Below are 19340 nucleotides of genomic sequence, written 5' to 3'. Positions count from 1 at the left end.
AAAATCGCACGCCGTGTGCATTGGCCTTAAGACTTAATATTATAAACTTAAATTCATAAATGAAGTAAGAAACACAAAACAAAAGATCCTTATCAAAAAGGATATCTGGCTGCCAACAAAGTCATTGACACTTCAATGAATGGCACCATGTGGGTCAGTTCATCTGAGTTTGACTTGGGCTTTCATTGTGCTAGAAGTATGAGGATATTAAAAAAGACCTGGCTCCACAACAAAGCCGTGGAAGAACAGAGAATATATATACTTATCAGTGAATGGCTCGTGTCCATTGGACGTTCAGCCAACGTGGCGGCCAGAAGTCTTAATCTGACTGCCTGACGCCCGTGTAGAGTGAGGCCCTGTCTGACTTTGCGGGGAGGAAGGTATTGCTTGGAGAGGACGACCGCCAAGAACTTCCGTAAGAAGTTCTGAAACGGACTCAAAGTACACAATGTGCTGGAGAACCAGACGGGGGGGGGGCAGGTTTGCCTTGGGCCCGAGTCTGTTTGGAGACAGGGAGAGGGAGGGCACATGGTGAAGGTCTGTCTGTTGAGGTCAGGAGGACTGAACCCTGGTGGCGACGGACCTTCAGTACAGATCGATGTCGTCTGTTTAGATTGTTGTTGTTGAAGTTGCGATGTTACTACTATTCTGTTCTAAGACGTTGGCTAGCACCAACTACTAACTAAAGGCTTGTCAGCTCAGAATACAAAAGTTCAGTTTCAGTATTGGTTTCCCTTTTACTGAAGAGTAAAATAGAATGTTTATATCTTACAGTAATCAAAGCATATATTGTACTCATACTAATTAGCCAATTATGAAAGAAAAAAAAACACATGAATGAGACCAAGAGGACTTTACCAAACATTAACATGAGGAAATGCCAATTAGGACGGCCCAGAATAAATGGTGAATGGAGAACAACCCCCACACATGGAACCACAATCCCGCGTGGGAAAAGGCCCAGACTCACCACCGAGACGATCTGAACATCGCAGATGAGGCAAAACTATAATTTGTGGTTCTTTGACTGATTCTGGAAAACACCACTTCATAATTAATTACCGCTACAGCACACTCACTCTATTCATTCACTGGGTACTAGTTTCCCTTTCATATTGTTCGCTGAACCCCATGACATTCAGTAGACCGGCAAATGGGCCGATCCACAATTACACCGGTTTGGGGTTCTAATCATCAAGAGACGACCCATAGATCTCTGAGGTCTGAGGTTCCATTATTTACTTAGAAACACAAAAAATGATATATTGTTAGATTAAAATATGATAGCCGTGCAACTTGCCTCCTGACACGTTTTAAAATAAGGGCTTTGTTGTCATTTGCTGGAGGTCAACCATCTGATCTAACTCGTAACCCTCTCCACATCCCCTCATTTCCTCTGGACACAAGAGCAAAACACTCCTTCCATTTCAGCTACTTTTCGTCATTTCTAATTTTAGCAGATCTGTGTGTTTCCTACAGAGAGTCGACCTCTGATCCCATCCATCCTTGAGTTCTGGCTCCATGCCTCCCAACATTTCTCTGAGATCCTCTCTCTCTCTCTCTCTCTCTCTCTCTCTCTCTCTCTCTCTCTCTCTCTCTCTCTCTGTCTGTCTGTCTGTCTGTCTGTCTCTCTCTCGCTCTCTCCCTCTCTCTCTCTCTCTCTCTCTCTCTCTCTCTCTCTCGCTCTCTCTCGCTCTCTCGCTCTCTCTCTCTCTCTCTCTCTCTCTCTCTCTCTCTCTCTCTCTCTCTCTCTCTCTCTCTCTCTCTCTCTGTTACAGAAACGGAACGCTCGGCCTCTCAAAAAGAGGTTTGTTCTATGACTAATCAAAAGGCCTCTATTCTACCTTATTTGGGTTATTTTTGGAGAAAAATCCTCAAGAAACTGAAATTACAGTGTGTGTACAGTACAGTAACAGTGGGGGCCACTAGTGTGGAAAACATGATTGATGACCACGAGTCATAGATGTTACATGAAAGAAAATCTGCTAAATCTTCTTTAGCACAGGGCCCATAAGGATGAAGTATCACTTTTTAATACCTTGTGGAAAAGATGAAAACACTGCTGTATCAACAAGTTTTATTTATTTACTTTTTGTTTCTTTCACATTACACTAGTCGCGCTTTAGCCCCCGAGGAAAATATGCACTCGATAACGCGTATTCAATGTAGTTTTAAAAAATAGTTTGTTCTCATGGCCGTTTCAGAAGCCCACTCTATTTAATGAGTTCCAGATGTTGTCCAGATGTGCTCCCCAAAGCTCACGTCTTCATAGGCCCACGCCAGCAACATGTCGCAACGCTAGCGTGGGGAAACAGATCTATAGAGCTTTACTTAAGAGGAGCAAGGCCAAGGCCCTGAGATGATAGCAACTAATTTGGGAGCTATCATTTCCAGCTGCTAGGTTGCTGTTTCCTACCTACAAGCTTTGCTGGTAGAACAATTACATGTTCAGTGTGTTCATATTGTCAAAGCATTGACTGATGATCTCACCTATTTGATCTCTTACTCTTAGTGAACATTTGGACCCCAAAAGTGTAACACTCACTGACCCAACACCTATGTCATGTGACAGTTCAAAAGGTCCAACAATGAGTCAGTTATCTATTTAGGCTGAATTGATGGGTCATCGTTTTGTTGGCGCAAACAACTCCAGATGCTGAAGAGAAATAGAAGAAAAGTAGACCAAGACCGCCCCCTGGTGGATTCACAAAGCATTACAACTTAACTCAATAATTTGCCATGACAATAAGTAGCCTGTTTCCATAAAACACATACAATGCAATAGTTATTAGGACAGATTTAATATTTTCAAAAGACACATAAAAAATAGTTGTTATACAAGGGACACAGTTCCCCTTCTGGGAAAAATAAAGTTATTCTATTCTATTATTGTATATACAAATGGCAGATTTCCGTATAGACACAATTGAGTCTAATGTTTCACAAACAAAACATAAAAAAAACTCTTTGAAAAAATTATAAAAACTCATAAAGGCCTATCATCAATACAACATTTTGTATTGTACATTTTATTATAGATGATCTTTCGGCCGATTTACTCGGTCTATTGTCCATCCAGTCCAGAATTCCACTACAGTGATGTCATGTCGCCTCAGCTGTCTGCAGAGGAGGTCATAATGTACGCTGTTCCTCCCCTCTTGCACAACATGTCAGGAAAATGTTTGTTTGGTTTCCAGTTGGTCTTCAAGGGACTGGCATAGCAGAGCCAGAGAGGTCCATCTCCGTCAGAGTGTCAGTTAGGATCAATGTTAGGTCCTCATACCATGTACCTCTTCCTGCACCAGGGGGAAGTAGTTTGTCACAGTAATATCCAGTTAAATCACAAGCCTGTGAGCCAAATAGTGTAACTTAGTCGTATTGGTTAAATTAGAAGTGTAAATCTAAACAATCTACTAACCTGTAGCGCGACGCGTTTGTTTCTCTCATCTCTCAGTTCCTCTTTCAGTTCCTGCATGTCTCGTCTGAACAAGAAAAACATAAACACTACCATTGAAAGAATGCATATAAACGTGCCAGTAAGCCTACTATACACCATAATAGTTTTACTGATCAAGGTACAATTCTTCAACTTTATCAAGCTATCTCCTGGTCATTTTGGACACAAGATAGATCGTGAGTTTAGAATGATAAGGTTCTATCTCCATTTAGGGCAGTTCAGAGATATTGAGCGTCAAAGTTTTTACATTCCATTATGTTTTGTGAGATGGAACCTTTGTGTTTTATGAATTACTAACTCAAAAATGTCAACATTTTAAAAATAACACCACACAGGCATTAATAAACACCTAATGGATCAGATTATGTAAAAAACAAAATGTTGACAAAAATGGAGATAGAACCTTCTAATTCTAACGTCACGAGATGGCTGACCACTCACTGGTGTCGGGTCTGGATGAGCTCCAGAGCCATCCTCAGCTCGTTGACCTCCGCCTTCAGACTGTCCAGGGAGGGGTCGTCGTCATGGGCTACTCTGGCCTCCACCATGGCCTTGGGGACGGCTGGCCTGGGAGGGGGCGAGGTCTTGGGCTGCTGCTCCGTCTTGGAGGGTGATGGTGCTGCCAGATGTTCAGCAACCTGCAATGTTAAGGTGCCTAGTTTGGTTATCAAAGATCAACAGATTAGCACTGTGACATCCAACCCCAGGGATTACTAATGACTGCAGTGAATAGAGTGTAAGGCTAGAGTTGTGAATAGTCAGGTGAAACAAAGATAATGTGTTTCACTGCTTTGCCTTGCAAAATACAAGACACTGTACTTGTAGTTGTGCACATTTTTGGAGTTGTAAGCTCTTTTACAGACTATGTTATGTATGAGAACAATATCACAATATGCTCCAAATATGTATCTGTTACGGTACATGTGGGAAAACTAGGGTTATGGTTAGGTGCTAGGGTTAAGGTTAGGGTTAGGGTTAGGGGTAGGGTTAAGTTTAGGGTTAGGGTTAGACATGCCAGCATGTACCAAGTCACCCTAGTACCTAACCCTAACCCTAGTTTTCCCACATGTACCGTATTCCCACATGTACCGTAACATATACAGTATATCTAATATCTGTCAAACCCTAACGTGTACTCAAACATGTTTTAAAAGTCAATGACACAAACCTTGGGCAGGCCTGGTGATCTGAGCGACACATCCGGTTCTGTCTGGTCTGGGCCACTCGGAGCCTACGGATGAACAACAACAACAACCCTGTCATGACCATCCCTCTCAGGAGTCACTCCTGGTACCATGCCCTCGCTAACCACGCCACTTATTAACAGACCGTGTCTCTGTACTGAGAGTCAAACAGCAAGGGATGGGCCACATCATACATTCTGACTAATACACTTCAAGAAAACCCCTGAGGAACTGGAGTAGGCCCTCTATGCTCTACTGGAAGGCCCCTATGAGGGTTATTATGGGTAAATATGAACTGGTGTGCAATGCTGTAATGGTGTAAGACAGGGGTCCCCAAACTACGGCCCGCGGGCCGAACACGGCCCACCCCCACACTTGGACCGGCCCTTTGAACAACGTGTAATTTCTAACTGCAATTGCGGCATTGCACCGACGTGGTGGCGGGGGCGCTGTTTCGCAAATAAGTTAGCTTTCGTGTTTGCTAGCGAAATAGCTGATAGTTGATGTTGACTGCTCAAGGAGAATACATATTTGAAAGTACAGAATGCCTGAGAGCCTTATATTGCATTATATTACATTACATTTTGAATGGTCATCTGGTGCCTGAATATTGTGTTTTCCTTTACATAAATAATGACATTTCCACCATAAATTGATGCAGAAAGGGCACAAATTGCATCTAAATTCACCAGAATGCAAGAAATTAAGGGTTTGATGCTCGTTTAAGGACCCCCAGACAGCCCTGCTTCATGGGTCCCCCCGTATATGATGAGGGTCCTCCCTCAAGTATCAGACTGTAAAACTGATTATATTTCATTGACATATCACTATAGGTATAAATTCCATCCAAATTCAACTGTTTAGACTTTGTTTGCATCCACCAGTGCTCTCCTGCGCGCAATTGCTTTGCGCAACTGCCTCCATTCCACTCCGTTCCATATTATTTTATGTTAGAGACCAACCCAGGCCCCCCATCACAGAAAGGAAAAATTATGTGGCCCTCACAGAAAAAAGTTTGGGGACCCCTGGTGTAAGACATTACAGCAACCAGGGATTGTGCATAGCTGTATATCACCATCTCTTGCTTAGTTGTGCCATCTCCTTGATAATCTAGGGGGGGTTGTGTGAGTTTTGTCATGTGCTACTGCATGTGATGAGGAGTGTTGAGGAACACATCATAAAGAATAGAACAGTTCTAGCTGTTCTAGAGTGTTGAGGAACACACATTGGAACACTGCCCCCCTGTGGCCCTGAAGGGGATATACTCGTACCCCTGTGACAAGGGCAGACGGGGGCCTCCTCTGTGGGGGCTTGGCTCTGTTGGCTGTGGGGTGACTCAGCTTCTCAGTGGCCACGTCCACCCCGTCAAACTGGTCTGAGTCGCTCTCCTCTGGACGCTTCGGTGAAAGGGGAGGGACATCGCCGTTGGCTCTGATGGAAGGAAATGGGTCGTGACGTTAGAATTATAAGGTTCTAGGATCTACATTTTTGTCAAAATTGAGTCTTTTACATAATCTGATCCATTAGGTGTTTATTAATGCCTGTGTGGTGTTATTTTTTAAAGATGTTTACATTTTTGAGTTAGTAATTCATAAAATACAAAGGTTCCATCTCGCAGAACATAATGGAATGTAAAAACTTTGACGCTCAATATCTCTGAACAATCCTAAACGGAGATAGAACCTTATCATTCTAAGCTCACGAGGTGTTCTCTCAGAAAACACAATGGTTGATTCTTCCAATATACTGTAAAGGGGTGATACAGAGTTCATCAATGTTGTTGAACTTAATCCCAACTTGTGTTGTTGGAAGAGAAAGCTTTGATTCATCTATTCATCTATGATTCGTCTTCCAAGTCTAGATTTTTTTCAGTTGATAGAAATGACTGTGGTTTAAATGTGGAAATGACATGTCTATCTTGCATGTGGTACTGTATTGTGTACCACGTATTCTGAGAGGCAGGTAGGTGTGCCTATGTTTAACATTGTATGAAGACTTTCCCCTTCATAGTCCACACCCTGAATATAATAACACCGATGTTATAGCTCTTCAAATTAACAAGCCTAACCTTTATATAAGCGCTGTGTATTGATTTAATCTCAATTGAAGTCAACAAATAATTTCCCTGAGAGCTTATGAGGTACGGTCTTATGAGGAAGAATGTTGCCCTTTGAAACTGAGGATTTTTAGCCAAGGTGAAACACTAGGCCTTGTATTGACATGTGACAGTCTACTTGGAAAGTAAACTGTCAGAATGACTTTTTCTCCGTCAGATAGCCCATCAAGACGACAGGGCCTTTTTTGTTTTCCTAATGTGTGTGTGTGTGTGTGTGTGTGTGTGTGTGTGTGTGTGTGTGTGTGTGTGTGTGCGTGTGTGAGTGTGTGTGTTTGCACAGGAAACAGGAAATGGGCTGCGCTTGTCTGTTTAGACTGACTGACTCATCCAACATCCAAGAGTTTCCACTGCGCTGCTCAAGGTTGGGCATCGGTTGGGCACCTGGCATTCAGCATTAAGACTGTCCATGGCAACCTAGGCACTAACCAAAGCCCCTCTCTCCTCCATGCCAGATGAAACAGGACAAACTATTCCTGTCAGTTTTTACAGGCCTTTTGCTTTCCACATTATCGCTCAGCATCGCTTTTTTGCAATTATATAACTTCTTTAAAAGTTTCAATTTGATTTGAGTAGCCTATTTGTCCATCCTGATTAGTAACTAACACAGTTTGAAAGAAAACTTTTAAAAGAGTCTCACTTTTGTTGGCATTTTGTCCTTGAGCTCTTAGACATGGTTAATGTTGAACAACTTTCGTGACGTTAGAATTATAAGGTTCTATCTCAATTTTTGTCAAAATTGAGTTTTTTACATAATCTGATCCATTAGGTGTTTATTAATGCCTGTGTGGTGTTATTTTTAAAATGTTGACATTTTTGAGTTAGTAATTCCTAAAATACAACGGTTCCATCTCACCAAACATAATGGAATGTAAAAACTTTGACGCTCAATATCTCTGAACTGCCCTAAACGGAGATAGAACCTTATCATTCTAAACGGAGATAGAACCTTATAATTCTAAGCTCACGATTTGTAGAATTACTCACTTGGGCACAAACTTGTTTGGCTTGTCCTTCACTGGAGGCGGGGAAGGTCTGATTGGAACAGGAAGCTTCACTTTGGTGGGGGGGTTGCTTCGCAGGTCTTTGCTCTCAGATTTCTCATCTGTACACAAATGTGTTCATTTAATTTCAGCATTGACAGCGGAGTTTTAACTCTCTGGACTCAAGAATACACATATTCCACATAATCCTACACTATCCGCTCCTCTGTCTAATCATGGATACAGCAAAAACTGCATGTGAGATGAAAGGCAAGAACAAAATCTTACCTTTGGCCTTTGCAGTGCTGACCTTCTCCATTGCCGAAGCCTCTGCCTTGCCTGGAACACAATAAGAGCAGAAGAGTCACACACCATTATACAGGACTCCTGTAATCACACAGGTTTGGTTTTCACTACAATGAATATAATCTATAATCAATCAATCAATAATAATCAATATTTTTGTATCACTCAGTGAACATAGTCTAATGTGGGGCATGAAATGTGCTTTAATCCCATTTGACAATGTTCATTTTCCTCATTATGGTTTGATTGAATTCCATCGTTGGCTAACTGGAGTGGTAGCATGGGAAGCTACTGTAAGAATCTGCACGTCATAGGAGCAGGGCAGGTCACAGCTCTGTCCAATGGGATCAGAGCGAGTCAAACACAGTTACAGTCCCCAGAGTCTCCTCCTCGAGAAGGGGGTGGGGAGATCCCGTGTGATGCAACAGTACTTTAGTCTTTTTCTCAATTACTATACAAATGTAACTGAGCATCAAGTCTTATCCTTGTTCGAAACTACTAGTGCTCACCTAGAGAGCATTCAAGGGGCCTGACCCCAACACTACTACATCAGTGACAGCGTAGACTCATACAGTACGTATCTGCGTTATTGAACGCAGAATCAACAGCTAACTTCTCTAAGCACATCTCTCACAAAACACAGGTGGGACTGGATGAATGTCAAGCAGACACCCAGGACAACCCCCCCCCCCAACGCCCTGGGATGAAGAGGTTCACAGACCAATAATTAATAAGAATAGAGTTTACTGTACCTTATGGATTGAAATCACATGTAAAGCTTCTCCCTTTCAAAACCCTCCAGAAATTTGAGGCAAAAGAGTTGCTGTGGATCTATACTGCTGCTTGAGAAAACTGCTGTGACAGAACTCTCTGCGGTACCCCACCCCCTGGTTTCCTCCAAGGCTTCTGATGCAGCCAGGTCACATGACACAACCACCCCACCATGGTCTATGACTTCCTGTGACAAGCCGTAACTCCCCAGTGACTCTGGACACAAGTGGAGTGATGGAAGTGGCTGTGGTGGGGGATTCAAGTTGAGGAGAGGCTCGAGACGGATTTGTGTTCTCGTGATATTATCTCTACTAATTACTGAAGAAGTTTAAACAGCACTGGCATCCGTTTACAAACTGGTTTGAAGTATGATGTTCCTTTGAATATGACTAAGTTGATGTAGAGAGAGGCCTACTACATAATGTACCGGTACATGAATTGTGTCTTGTCAGTTTGTATAGACAATTTAGAGAGGCTCCATACAGTACTTATGTATGTCTGAGATTAAAATCGGGCCCTAACCAAGGGTCAGCCTCCTCAGCACTGTGTGCCACATTTTTACCTTCAGCTAGAAATGTGCGTCTGAGACAGGATCTGGAGCCTTTTAGATAAAACTCGCCTGTGAACCACATCCTGCTGCTTTGCCTTTGACAGACTGCAGACTGCAGACTCCCACATCCTCTTACTGACTCTGGCAGTGTTATGCAGTCTGTCCCTATATCCCTCACTGTACAACACACAGTCATCAAAAACTCAAAAAGGGAACAGTGGTATTCAAATACCAGACAGGGCAAATGGAAACACTTCAGGAAAATTCTTTAAAGAATGAAACTTCAAAGATGAAGTTAGTTGGGACACCTAGCTCTCCTAAATTAAACATAACTGTAGTATGATACACTGTATACTGTATGTCTCAATGCTCCTGTGAAGAATGCTCTGTCTGAAAAATAAGTATAAGTATGGCTGTTTCAACGTTCTTTAGATAAATGACTTGTATGTGTGTATGGCTATCTGAGCGTAGCTGTTGCACGTACAGTGCCCTGCATAATTATTGGGAGAGTGAAGCGTGTTTTCTTCTCTTGTCTCTATACTCCAACATGTACTATGAGGTTAAAGTTATAGATTCTCAGCTTTTATTTGAGGGTACTTTTATCTGTCCGCTGACAGCTGTTTTCTTTTTCTTAATTGTGGTGAGCATTCTCCGGTCATCTCCTGTAGAGGTCATCCGTGGCCTACCCAGGCCATGTGAGATTGCTGAGCTCACCAGTTGCTTTCTTCCTTTATATTTTTTATGATGTTTAACTGTTGATTTTGGTAAGCCAAAGATTTTGGCTTTATTTCTCATTTATTTATTTATTTATCTTTCAGCCTCATAACCAAGCCATTAATGGATTCCTTGACTTTCATTGGCCCCACTTTGGTCCTCATGTTGACAGACCGTGACGTTAGAATTCTAAGGTTCTATCTAAATTTTTGTCAAAATTGATTTTTTTACATAATCTGATCCATTAGGTGTTTATTAATGCCTGTGTGGTGTTGTTTTTTAAAATGTTTACATTTTTGAGTTAGTGATTCATAAAATACAAAGGTTCCATCTCACAAAACATAATGGAATGCAAAAACTTTGACGCTCAATATCTCTGAACTGCCCTAGACGGAGATAGAACCTTATCATTCTAAGCTCACAATGTGTGTCATTCCCCATTATTGCATGTTTTTTATGGATCAGACTGTTACAATCTCTTTTGCTGCGTAGTTTTATTGAGTTAATATCAATGTCAGGAGTCTCAATTTCATGTGAATAAGCTGCAATGGAAAATATGTTGAATTAAAAAATTGGTGATGTTTTGATTACTTATTTCCCCCGCCACTGTATATATAGTGGTGGTACACTGTGAGAATATCCGTGGTCTGGTTTGGTAATAAAACCTCATTGTGGTTTCAGCCATAGACAGCTAACAGCCAAGCAGTGCAGATTATGTAAACGCCCTGGCCGTTATGAGTCATCGTCTCAGAAGATTCAAGTGTTGAAATCTCCACAGATGTTCTTTTAGAATAGATCCGTCTCAGTGAAATAACCCACAGGTCCCACAGTGGTTTCAATCGTGGTAGACTTTTCTATATTCAAAGGTGCAGAGGTTGGGTGTTTTGTTCCCAAACTGTATCTAAGGAGAGAGGCGGTGAGAGGTGCATCAGCTTCTTTTTTTTTTTTTTTTTACATCTCTGTTAGCCAGCCTAGAAGAGCTTAGAAGACTTCTACCGGGAAGTAATTTGAACCTTCACCACATCTACATGTACATGAACCACTGTAGGGCCCACATGGTGTGCCACCAGACATGATTCTGCTAATTCTACAGCTGCCAAAACAACAACCCAACACCCCTCCTTAACGTCAACACCGTGCCAGACTAAACAAACCACTACAGACGACTGTACAACAGTAGTCATTTCCCTGTGAAGTTCAGCTGACACTACTCTAAATCATAAAATACACTCTGCTGTTTCTACATGATTTACTGCAGTCACAGATACACCCTGTTCTACCAGTCTCTATGATGAAACAGGAAGTCGGTCCGGTCCTTACCTGAGCGTTTCTCCGTGCCACACCGCACCGGTGGTTGGCTCGGGTTCCCAGACTGCAGGGAAAAGGGATAGCAAAAGCACAACAGGTTGGCAATACTGACTCTCTGGTGGTTTGCAATAACACCCACCTCTACCCGACACACTGTTTCCACAGAGGGAGTTTTGAGTGAGTGACTCCAAAACTTGCGGATGTTGAGGAGAGCTCTGAGTCAGTACCTTTTATAGGTTATATAAGACTTCATGTCACAAAAAGGCTTGCCAGAGACATCAAGAGAAGTAAAATGTCAGCCAGCTACAAAGGATAAAGGACTTGTCTTTGTTTTCTTCAAGTTTAAAAAATGAGCCAATGTTAATTAGTGGAAGATGTGTCCTTGGGTCTCATGGCTGCTGAGGCCAGTCAGTGCAAAGTCAAAATCCCCCTGGAAATGTGGGGAAGTTCCCGTTCACAGGGAGACATGGAAGGCTATTCCTGGGAACGTTGCCCTGCTACACTCACGTGGAGAGCGTCCGTCGTTGGTATCACCATGACGAAGTTGTCGGGGAAAAAACCTTGCCGTCCGCTCAGCTCCCCTTCCCACCAGCCCTCATCCTCAGTTTCCTTAAGATGAAGATGAAGATGAAAAAAAAAAGATGTAATGAACACCTCAATGAACTGCACACAGTCTATTGGGATCAGAAATCTTATGTCAGAGAGGTTAATAGAGAGTCAGGATACATACATTAATTAATTAATGAATTTTGCCATTTAGCAGACGCTTTTAATCCAAAGCAATTTACAATTACGAATTACAGGGACATTCCCCCTGGAGTAACTGAGGGCTAAGTGCCTTACTCAAGGGCACACTAGTAGTGGTGTGGTTTCAGATGGGATTTGAACTCACAACCTTCTGATCACAAGTCCAACTCACTATCCACTAGACCACCACTACCCATTATATAATTTGATTTTCAAAGTAGTCTTAAATAAATCAATCTGTATTTTCTAGTGATGCCATAATTTATGATTTTAATGACTGCCGCCCTGTTTATGTAATTGCCTACTCTACGTCATCTAGTGGATGAGTAGCACATATTTGCCCGGAGTTGCTCACAAGAGAAATAACAGGTTTGGCTGGTTGAACAGAAGGAGGAATGTTTCCTTACAAACATGCCATTACATAAAGAGAGAAGACACTGGAGACTGAGGTTTATTACAGCTTAGGGCTGAAGGGGAACGAGGTCATGGGAATGGGGTTATCTTAATTTTGCCATTTAGCTTCTCAACCTCCCTAACCCTAACCCATAGGCTAACGTCATAGTGGTAAGCAAACAGGCCCAAACCCTTAAAATATTGAAATCTAAGCTAAAAACCTTCATGTTTTGCACCAGTTATGATTAAACACAAACACTTCTGTCAATGTTTTTTTTCCATTAACTATTGTCTTTTTAAATGTTTTATCTATTTACTTCTTATATTTGCTTTTATTCATTGTATGTTTTATGTTGGGGTTAGACATTTCTTATGCTCCTCTTGCTGTATTTTTAAATAATGTATGTAAAGCACTTTGAATTGCCCCTGTTGTATGAAATGTGCTGTACAAATAAACTTGCCTTGCCTAATAGTAAACAGTATTAAGCCTCGTGGGGAAATTGTTTTTTGCAAATCAAATAAACAAACACCAAGAGACATGAAGAGACATTGACACACAGGACACAATAGCACATTATACCAAAACACTCAGTCAGACAGAGGTAGTAATATGCAGATAGTGTAAAGTGACAGTGTATCTGGGAAATTGGACTAAAAGCATGATGTGACAAACGTCCCAAACCTTGGTGATGATTGTGACAATGTCCCCTTTCTTCAGATCCAGTTCGTCTCCGGTGAAGGCTGAGTAATCGAACATGACTAGACAACATTCTTTCACTACAGAGTTTAGGGGAGTGAGAACACTGTGTGAGTATTCAATCATCCATACAGTACACAGTAACAAAAGAACTAAAGCCATGCACTAGAATAGGTGGTTTGTTTTTATGATGTGATAGATGATGACAGGAATGGAACCATGATGTTTTTTTATAAACCAAAGATATGGAAGGATAATCGTTCGCATTTATATGCAGTATTTGTCCTTATCTTATATCAGAAGTGTGACGAATGAGACTGTGAACCCTTGATCCCTTTCTACGTTGATTGTGACGTCAAGGGCGGGAATTTATGTAGGGCCACCACCCATGCAGTCTTAACGCCACCACCCATGCAGTCTTAACGCCACCGCCCATGCAGTCTTAACGCCACCACCCATGCAGTCTTAACGCCACCACCCATGCAGTCTTAACGCCACCACCCATGCAGTCTTAACGCCACCGCCCATGCAGTCTTAACGCCACCACCCATGCAGTCTTAACGCCACCGCCCATGCAGTCTTAACGCCACCACCCATGCAGTCTTAACGCCACCACCCATGCAGTCTTAACGCCACCGCCCATGCAGTCTTAACGCCACCGCCCATGCAGTCTTAACGCCACCGCCCATGCAGTCTTAACGCCACCGCCCATGCAGTCTTAACGCCACCACCCATGCAGTCTTAACGCCACCACCCATGCAGTCTTAACGCCACCGCCCATGCAGTCTTAACGCCACCGCCCATGCAGTCTTAACGCCACCGCCCATGCAGTCTTAACGCCACCGCCCATGCAGTCTTAACGCCACCACCCATGCAGTCTTAACGCCACCACCCATGCAGTCTTAACGCCACCGCCCATGCAGTCTTAACGCCACCGCCCATGCAGTCTTAACGCCACCGCCCATGCAGTCTTAACGCCACCGCCCATGCAGTCTTAACGCCACCGCCCATGCAGTCTTAACGCCACCGCCCATGCAGTCTTAACGCCACCACCCATGCAGTCTTAACGCCACCACCCATGCAGTCTTAACGCCACCGCCCATGCAGTCTTAACGCCACCGCCCATGCAGTCTTAACGCCACCGCCCATGCAGTCTTAACGCCACCACCCATGCAGTCTTAACGGTACGATGAAGGAATTACTGAACCAATGCCAATGATGAATCATTTGAATCACATGCCAATGATGTGTCATTTGTGGGCACTACCATCATTTCTGGTATGGTCCAAAAATAGATTCCTTGTCACAGGCAGCAAATCAAAAGGTATAACTTTTGGTTTATCAGAGCATGTACCGGTACATTAGCATTTTAACTTTGCTTTTTTTGTCTTGTTCGAAATATCAAAAGGTGTTTCCCATGAGTAGAGTGAATTTGATCATATATACTAGGAAGACTCTCTTCTACTACCTTACTCAGCCCACATGAACCAAACTTACCGTTTCTGGTTTTGTTTCTCACGCTCACAGTCCTCTGAGGCTGCTTCGTCTGAAGAAGAACACAACACATGATGTTAATAAACGGTGCTCTACACACGTATGTTTGTGGGTATTTGATTAACCTATCGTGAGCTTAGAATGATACGGTTCTATCTCCGTTTAGGGTAGTTCAGAGATATTGAGCGTCAAAGTTTTTACATTCCATTATGTTTTGTGAGATGGAACCTTTGTATTTTTATGAATTACTAACTCAAAAAAGTCAACATTTAAAAAATAACACCACACAGGAATTAATAAACACATAATGGATCAGATTATGTAAAAAACTCAATTTTGACAAAAATGGAGATAGAACCTTATAATTCTAAATGGAGATAGAACCTTATAATTATAACGTCACGCTATGTTTTAGTGTCCCTCACCTCCTGACTGAAGACTGCATCTGAGAGTTTGGGTCTGGTCTTCCCCTCGTTCACTTTGACATCTGCAAAAGATTGAGGCGGATATATTCATTTCAGCTATATACTGTTAGTTAATGAATCTACATTTTGAGGACATAGACAAATATTAAGAGCAATAACTGTGTCATGGTAATGTGGGAAAATTGGGCTTTACTCACCTTTTGGAGAGACAAAAATCTCCTTGACGAAGTTTGATGGAAACGCTCCCACTTTACCACTCTTCAGTCCCATCCACCATCCATCTTCAATCTGTCAGATGTTATAATACAGATGTGGAAGAGAGAGAGAGAGAGAGAGAGAGAGAGAGAGAGAGAGAGAGAGAGAGAGAGAGAGAGAGAGAGAGAGAGAGAGAGGGTGATAACAAGAGCAAAAGGGGGGGTAGAGAAAAGACAAGAAGGGAGAAATGTAAGAATGACAACACAGCATTTCATGTTTCCCCATTCATCTCAAATGGCTTACACTGCAATGTAAGCATCAAACAGCTGTGCCAACACAGTTCCCAGATGAAATGAAACTTACAGAAACTGTATGTATGTGGGTTCACATAATTATTGATAGTGAGATTACTCAAGTTCTCAAGCTGACTTGATCGCACAAACATACAAAGGAACTTCTGAAAACAAGTTTGTACAGTTCACACGGCTTACTGCTACATTAAAGCTGGAATGTGTCTGAGGAACAGCATAATGGTGGACATGTCTGCCCTTCTTTGTTTGAGCTTTTGGAAGCTCATCTATGCCTCCAGGATAAATAGTTTTAAATAGTCTATAGTCTATAGTCTATCAATAGTCTAGTATTTTAAAATAGCTTATTGCAGTTCCCTCTTGTCCTTCCTGTAAATATGTCACCAGAGATTTCAATAAAAAAAGTAATTTGAGCAGATTGTTCTCTCCTAACAATCTATAAGTTGTTTAGTATACTACTGTACATGTTGTTGGCAGCCATCCATTGACAACTCGTGACGTAGCAGTGGTGATGAAGATGAAGGCAGCACTTTACCTCTCTGAGGACCTCGAAGGTCTCCCCGACAACCAGCTCCAGCTCGTCATCGTTCAAGGCGCTGTACGCAAACGCCACCTCACACTTCCTGCTGGACGGTTTCAACATTCCTGCTGCAGCTGCAGAGAGACAAAGTATTTCACAAGCAGAATAATTGGACAAAATTAAAATGTGTTATTATGGTATAAAACATGATTTCTAGGAACTTCACAGAAGAGAGATTCAGAAGGAAACGTGTCATACTGTAGAGATGCCAAAGCTTCGTCACTTGAGGAGTTGGAGCTGCGCTTCACGTTTGGTTTAATATTTTGACTGTTGACTTTTTAATAACAGTGTAGTGTGCACTGTGTATTGTATTTATCTGTTTCTTTTTTTGGACACTGTAATTAAGCGTAGTGCTCGGAGGCTGTGGTCTACATATTTACCAAAGGGCATGTGTAATTGCTACTGTCTTGCTGACAAGGGGGTGTATCTTGATGACCACAAGCCCAAACACTTGACAATGTCTCTGGACAAAATAGAGTTAATATTTGACTATAAAACATATTTTTGTATTCTGCTTTGTTACTGAAAGACATTGTGGGACAGAACATAATCATGTTGTTGTGTTAAAGTGACACGTACATTTCCGGAGGCTTCTTGGTTCCCTGATACTGTCACCCATCAGATATACGGGCACTTCCTGTGTGGGGAATCAGGGAAAAACACATTCAAGATAAGAATTTGTAAAAAATAATTTTAAAATATATATATGTTACGGTACATGTGGGAAAACTAGGGTTAGGGTTAGGTGCTAGGGTGCTACGGTTAGGGTTAGGGTTAGGATTAGGGGTAGGGTTAAGGTTAGGGTTAGACATGGCAGCATGTACCAAGTCACCCTAGCACCTAACCCTAACCCTAGTTTTCCCACATGTACCGTAACATATATATACTTTAAAAAATACATACTATGCAACTTAATATGGCATTGGTGAATGTATGGCAGGATGAGGGATGGACAGACCTTGACGAAATTGACCGGGAAGATCCCCCTCTTGCCCTGCAGCTCTCCCTCCAGCCAGCCCTCTTCACTGGTCTTGGTGACGTTCTTCACCACGTCTCCGGCTGTCACCGTCATCTCGTCCCCCATGGTCCCCTCGAAGTTGATCAGCACCAGCACCTCTGTGACGTCACAAAAAGTTTGGGAGGGAACAGTGTTGCAAGGTTAGCTCTTCATTCCAACAGATAAACATCTAAAGGTATTGGCTTGAGTAACTGCAACGGTTCTGTTTATACCTGCTGCTACACAATGACATTCCCCCTTGAAGAGTTAAGTTATCAGTAGCTACTCTACTCTAAGATCCAACAATGAGGCTATTCTTGTATCGACATGCTGCGTGGTATGCAGCGCTGGATAAAAGTACTACAACAAGTTACAACGGGGAACAGAGATTGTGTTTGGAGGTATGAAAGATTGTGTTAATCAATTATGCAAAACAAAAGGTATTGTTACTGTACTGTCATCCTCTTTCAGGTTGATCATGTCTGAGAACAGCACTACTCGTACCCCTTTCATACAAAAGCCATTGGAAAACATACAAGGTTCCTGTAGCATTATGTGTATAGGATTGACACATAAGCGTAAACAGAGATGATAAGAGTCCTGGGACAGCAAGACCAGAATGGAGACCAAAGGTTACACATTGTATTTGCATGTTGACCTGCGTTACAGGCCAGAAATACTTCACATGTTGCATTACCTTACACCCATAGTGTGCCAGCCAACAGCCACAAACCAGCACAGTTCCATGGGTAAATAAGGGAAATAAATCTGCATTCCCCCCCCCCCCCCCCCCCACATACAGAACATAACAATGCAAGCAAAATACCCACATTTCCAAAGAAAATATGAAGAAAAATCTGTGCAAAGGTGTATTGGCAATGCACCCAGAGATTGGGCTAATAAAAATATATTGTTGTATTGTTGAGCTTTTCACATAGGGGGTGTTTATTTCTATACATAAACAGATACTCACTTGATACTAATGGCAACCTGACAACTCACAACTCATTCAAGATTGCAAATCTGCATTTTTAAACCCTTTCATTGCTCTGCACAGGCAATTGATTGACAATTGCAGTACTGTACATTGTAAACAATACCCCAAGCACTTCACACTGTAGAAATGGATGAATGTATCAAACACAACTTACCCATGGCTCCTTAGAAAACGTTCTCCTTTTCCCAAAGGCTTTGATAGACAATTCCTTGTCCTTCAGACAGCAGACAGAAATGTCATGTTAAAGCAGAAGAGAGAACTGAAAGTGAATGTCTATTACCCATGAACTAGAGACATGAACTAGAGACAGATATAGCAAACGATGGCCCTCCTTCCTTCTTGTCAAACATTAACATTGAGCAACTTTTTCTGTGGCTAGTCATGACAAGTTGCCAGCAAGGGGGAGGATGGGTCAAAGAGGGTGAGTGAGAGAGCGAGAAAAATAAGAAGAGAGAGAGAGAGAGAGAGAGAGAGAGAGAGAGAGAGAGAGAGAGAGACAGAGAGAGAGAGAGAGAGAGAGACAGAGAGAGAGAGAGAGAGAGAGAGAGAGAGAGAGAGAGAGAGAGAGAGAGAGAGAGAGAGAGAGAGAGAGAGAGAGAGAACAGGTGAGACGGGTTTCTGAAGGAAAGAGGGAGACAATAAGCGAGGGTGACAAAGAACGTCATACTTGAAATTCAAACTGTGTGTCACACTGGAAGTCTTCAGACATATACATAGGCTACATAAAAGTGTTATATAAATATACTGAATATGCACCTTAGAGGCTTGTGGCTTGGCATTTCTTCCATGTTGCTCATGATATACAGTAGATCTTAAAACGGTTTCGACCACAGAATTATTTCTTTGTTCTCTGGTCAAATATTTGCTGAATCAAATGTTCCCATAGGCAGAATATGCAGTGCAGTGTATATGCAGTGCTCTGTATAGTAACACACTGGTACAAACTGGAAAAAACAGGAAACAAATACTTCTTCAGAAATTCCTGCACTTATTACATTCTCAGTGGCATGGCATTATTCCACAAGCACTTAGTAGAATAAACCTGATTTCAGCTATATATTATTTTAAATGCAAAATCTGTACAACAAAATGGCTTAGCTGTAGTCAATAAAGTCAAAGCA

General features: G+C 42.2%; 1 protein-coding gene across 1 annotated transcript; it reads right to left on the bottom strand.

Annotated features, from left to right (window-relative positions):
* Positions 1-2798: 2798 nt before the first annotated feature.
* Positions 2799-18502, bottom strand: sh3d21 (SH3 domain containing 21). Its single transcript, XM_080540817.1, has 17 exons — positions 18374-18502; positions 17184-17341; positions 16805-16862; positions 16181-16299; positions 15340-15430; positions 15143-15204; positions 14721-14769; positions 13209-13303; positions 11894-11995; positions 11399-11450; positions 8026-8076; positions 7742-7859; positions 5913-6072; positions 4626-4688; positions 3899-4095; positions 3419-3482; positions 2799-3296 (listed from the first exon to the last, which is right to left on the bottom strand). Exons 1-17 carry the CDS (start codon positions 18375-18377, stop codon positions 3270-3272), a joined length of 1470 nt encoding a protein of 489 aa, XP_080396943.1. The 5' UTR covers positions 18378-18502; the 3' UTR covers positions 2799-3269.
* Positions 18503-19340: the final 838 nt, after the last annotated feature.

This window comes from Nansenia antarctica (genome assembly GCF_963989245.1).
Source record: "Nansenia antarctica genome assembly, chromosome: 10".
In the NCBI taxonomy this organism is placed as follows: Eukaryota; Metazoa; Chordata; class Actinopteri; order Argentiniformes; family Microstomatidae; genus Nansenia; species Nansenia antarctica.
This window is presented reverse-complemented; position numbering and strand designations above follow the sequence as displayed.

Coding starts and splice junctions, on each gene's coding strand:
- sh3d21 (XM_080540817.1), bottom strand. Junction 16,300..16,804: donor ACCAAGAAGCCTCCGGAAAT/GTACGTGTCACT, acceptor GTCTCTCTGCAG/CTGCAGCAGGAATGTTGAAA. Junction 3,297..3,418: donor ACAAACGCGTCGCGCTACAG/GTTAGTAGATTG, acceptor CCCCTGGTGCAG/GAAGAGGTACATGGTATGAG.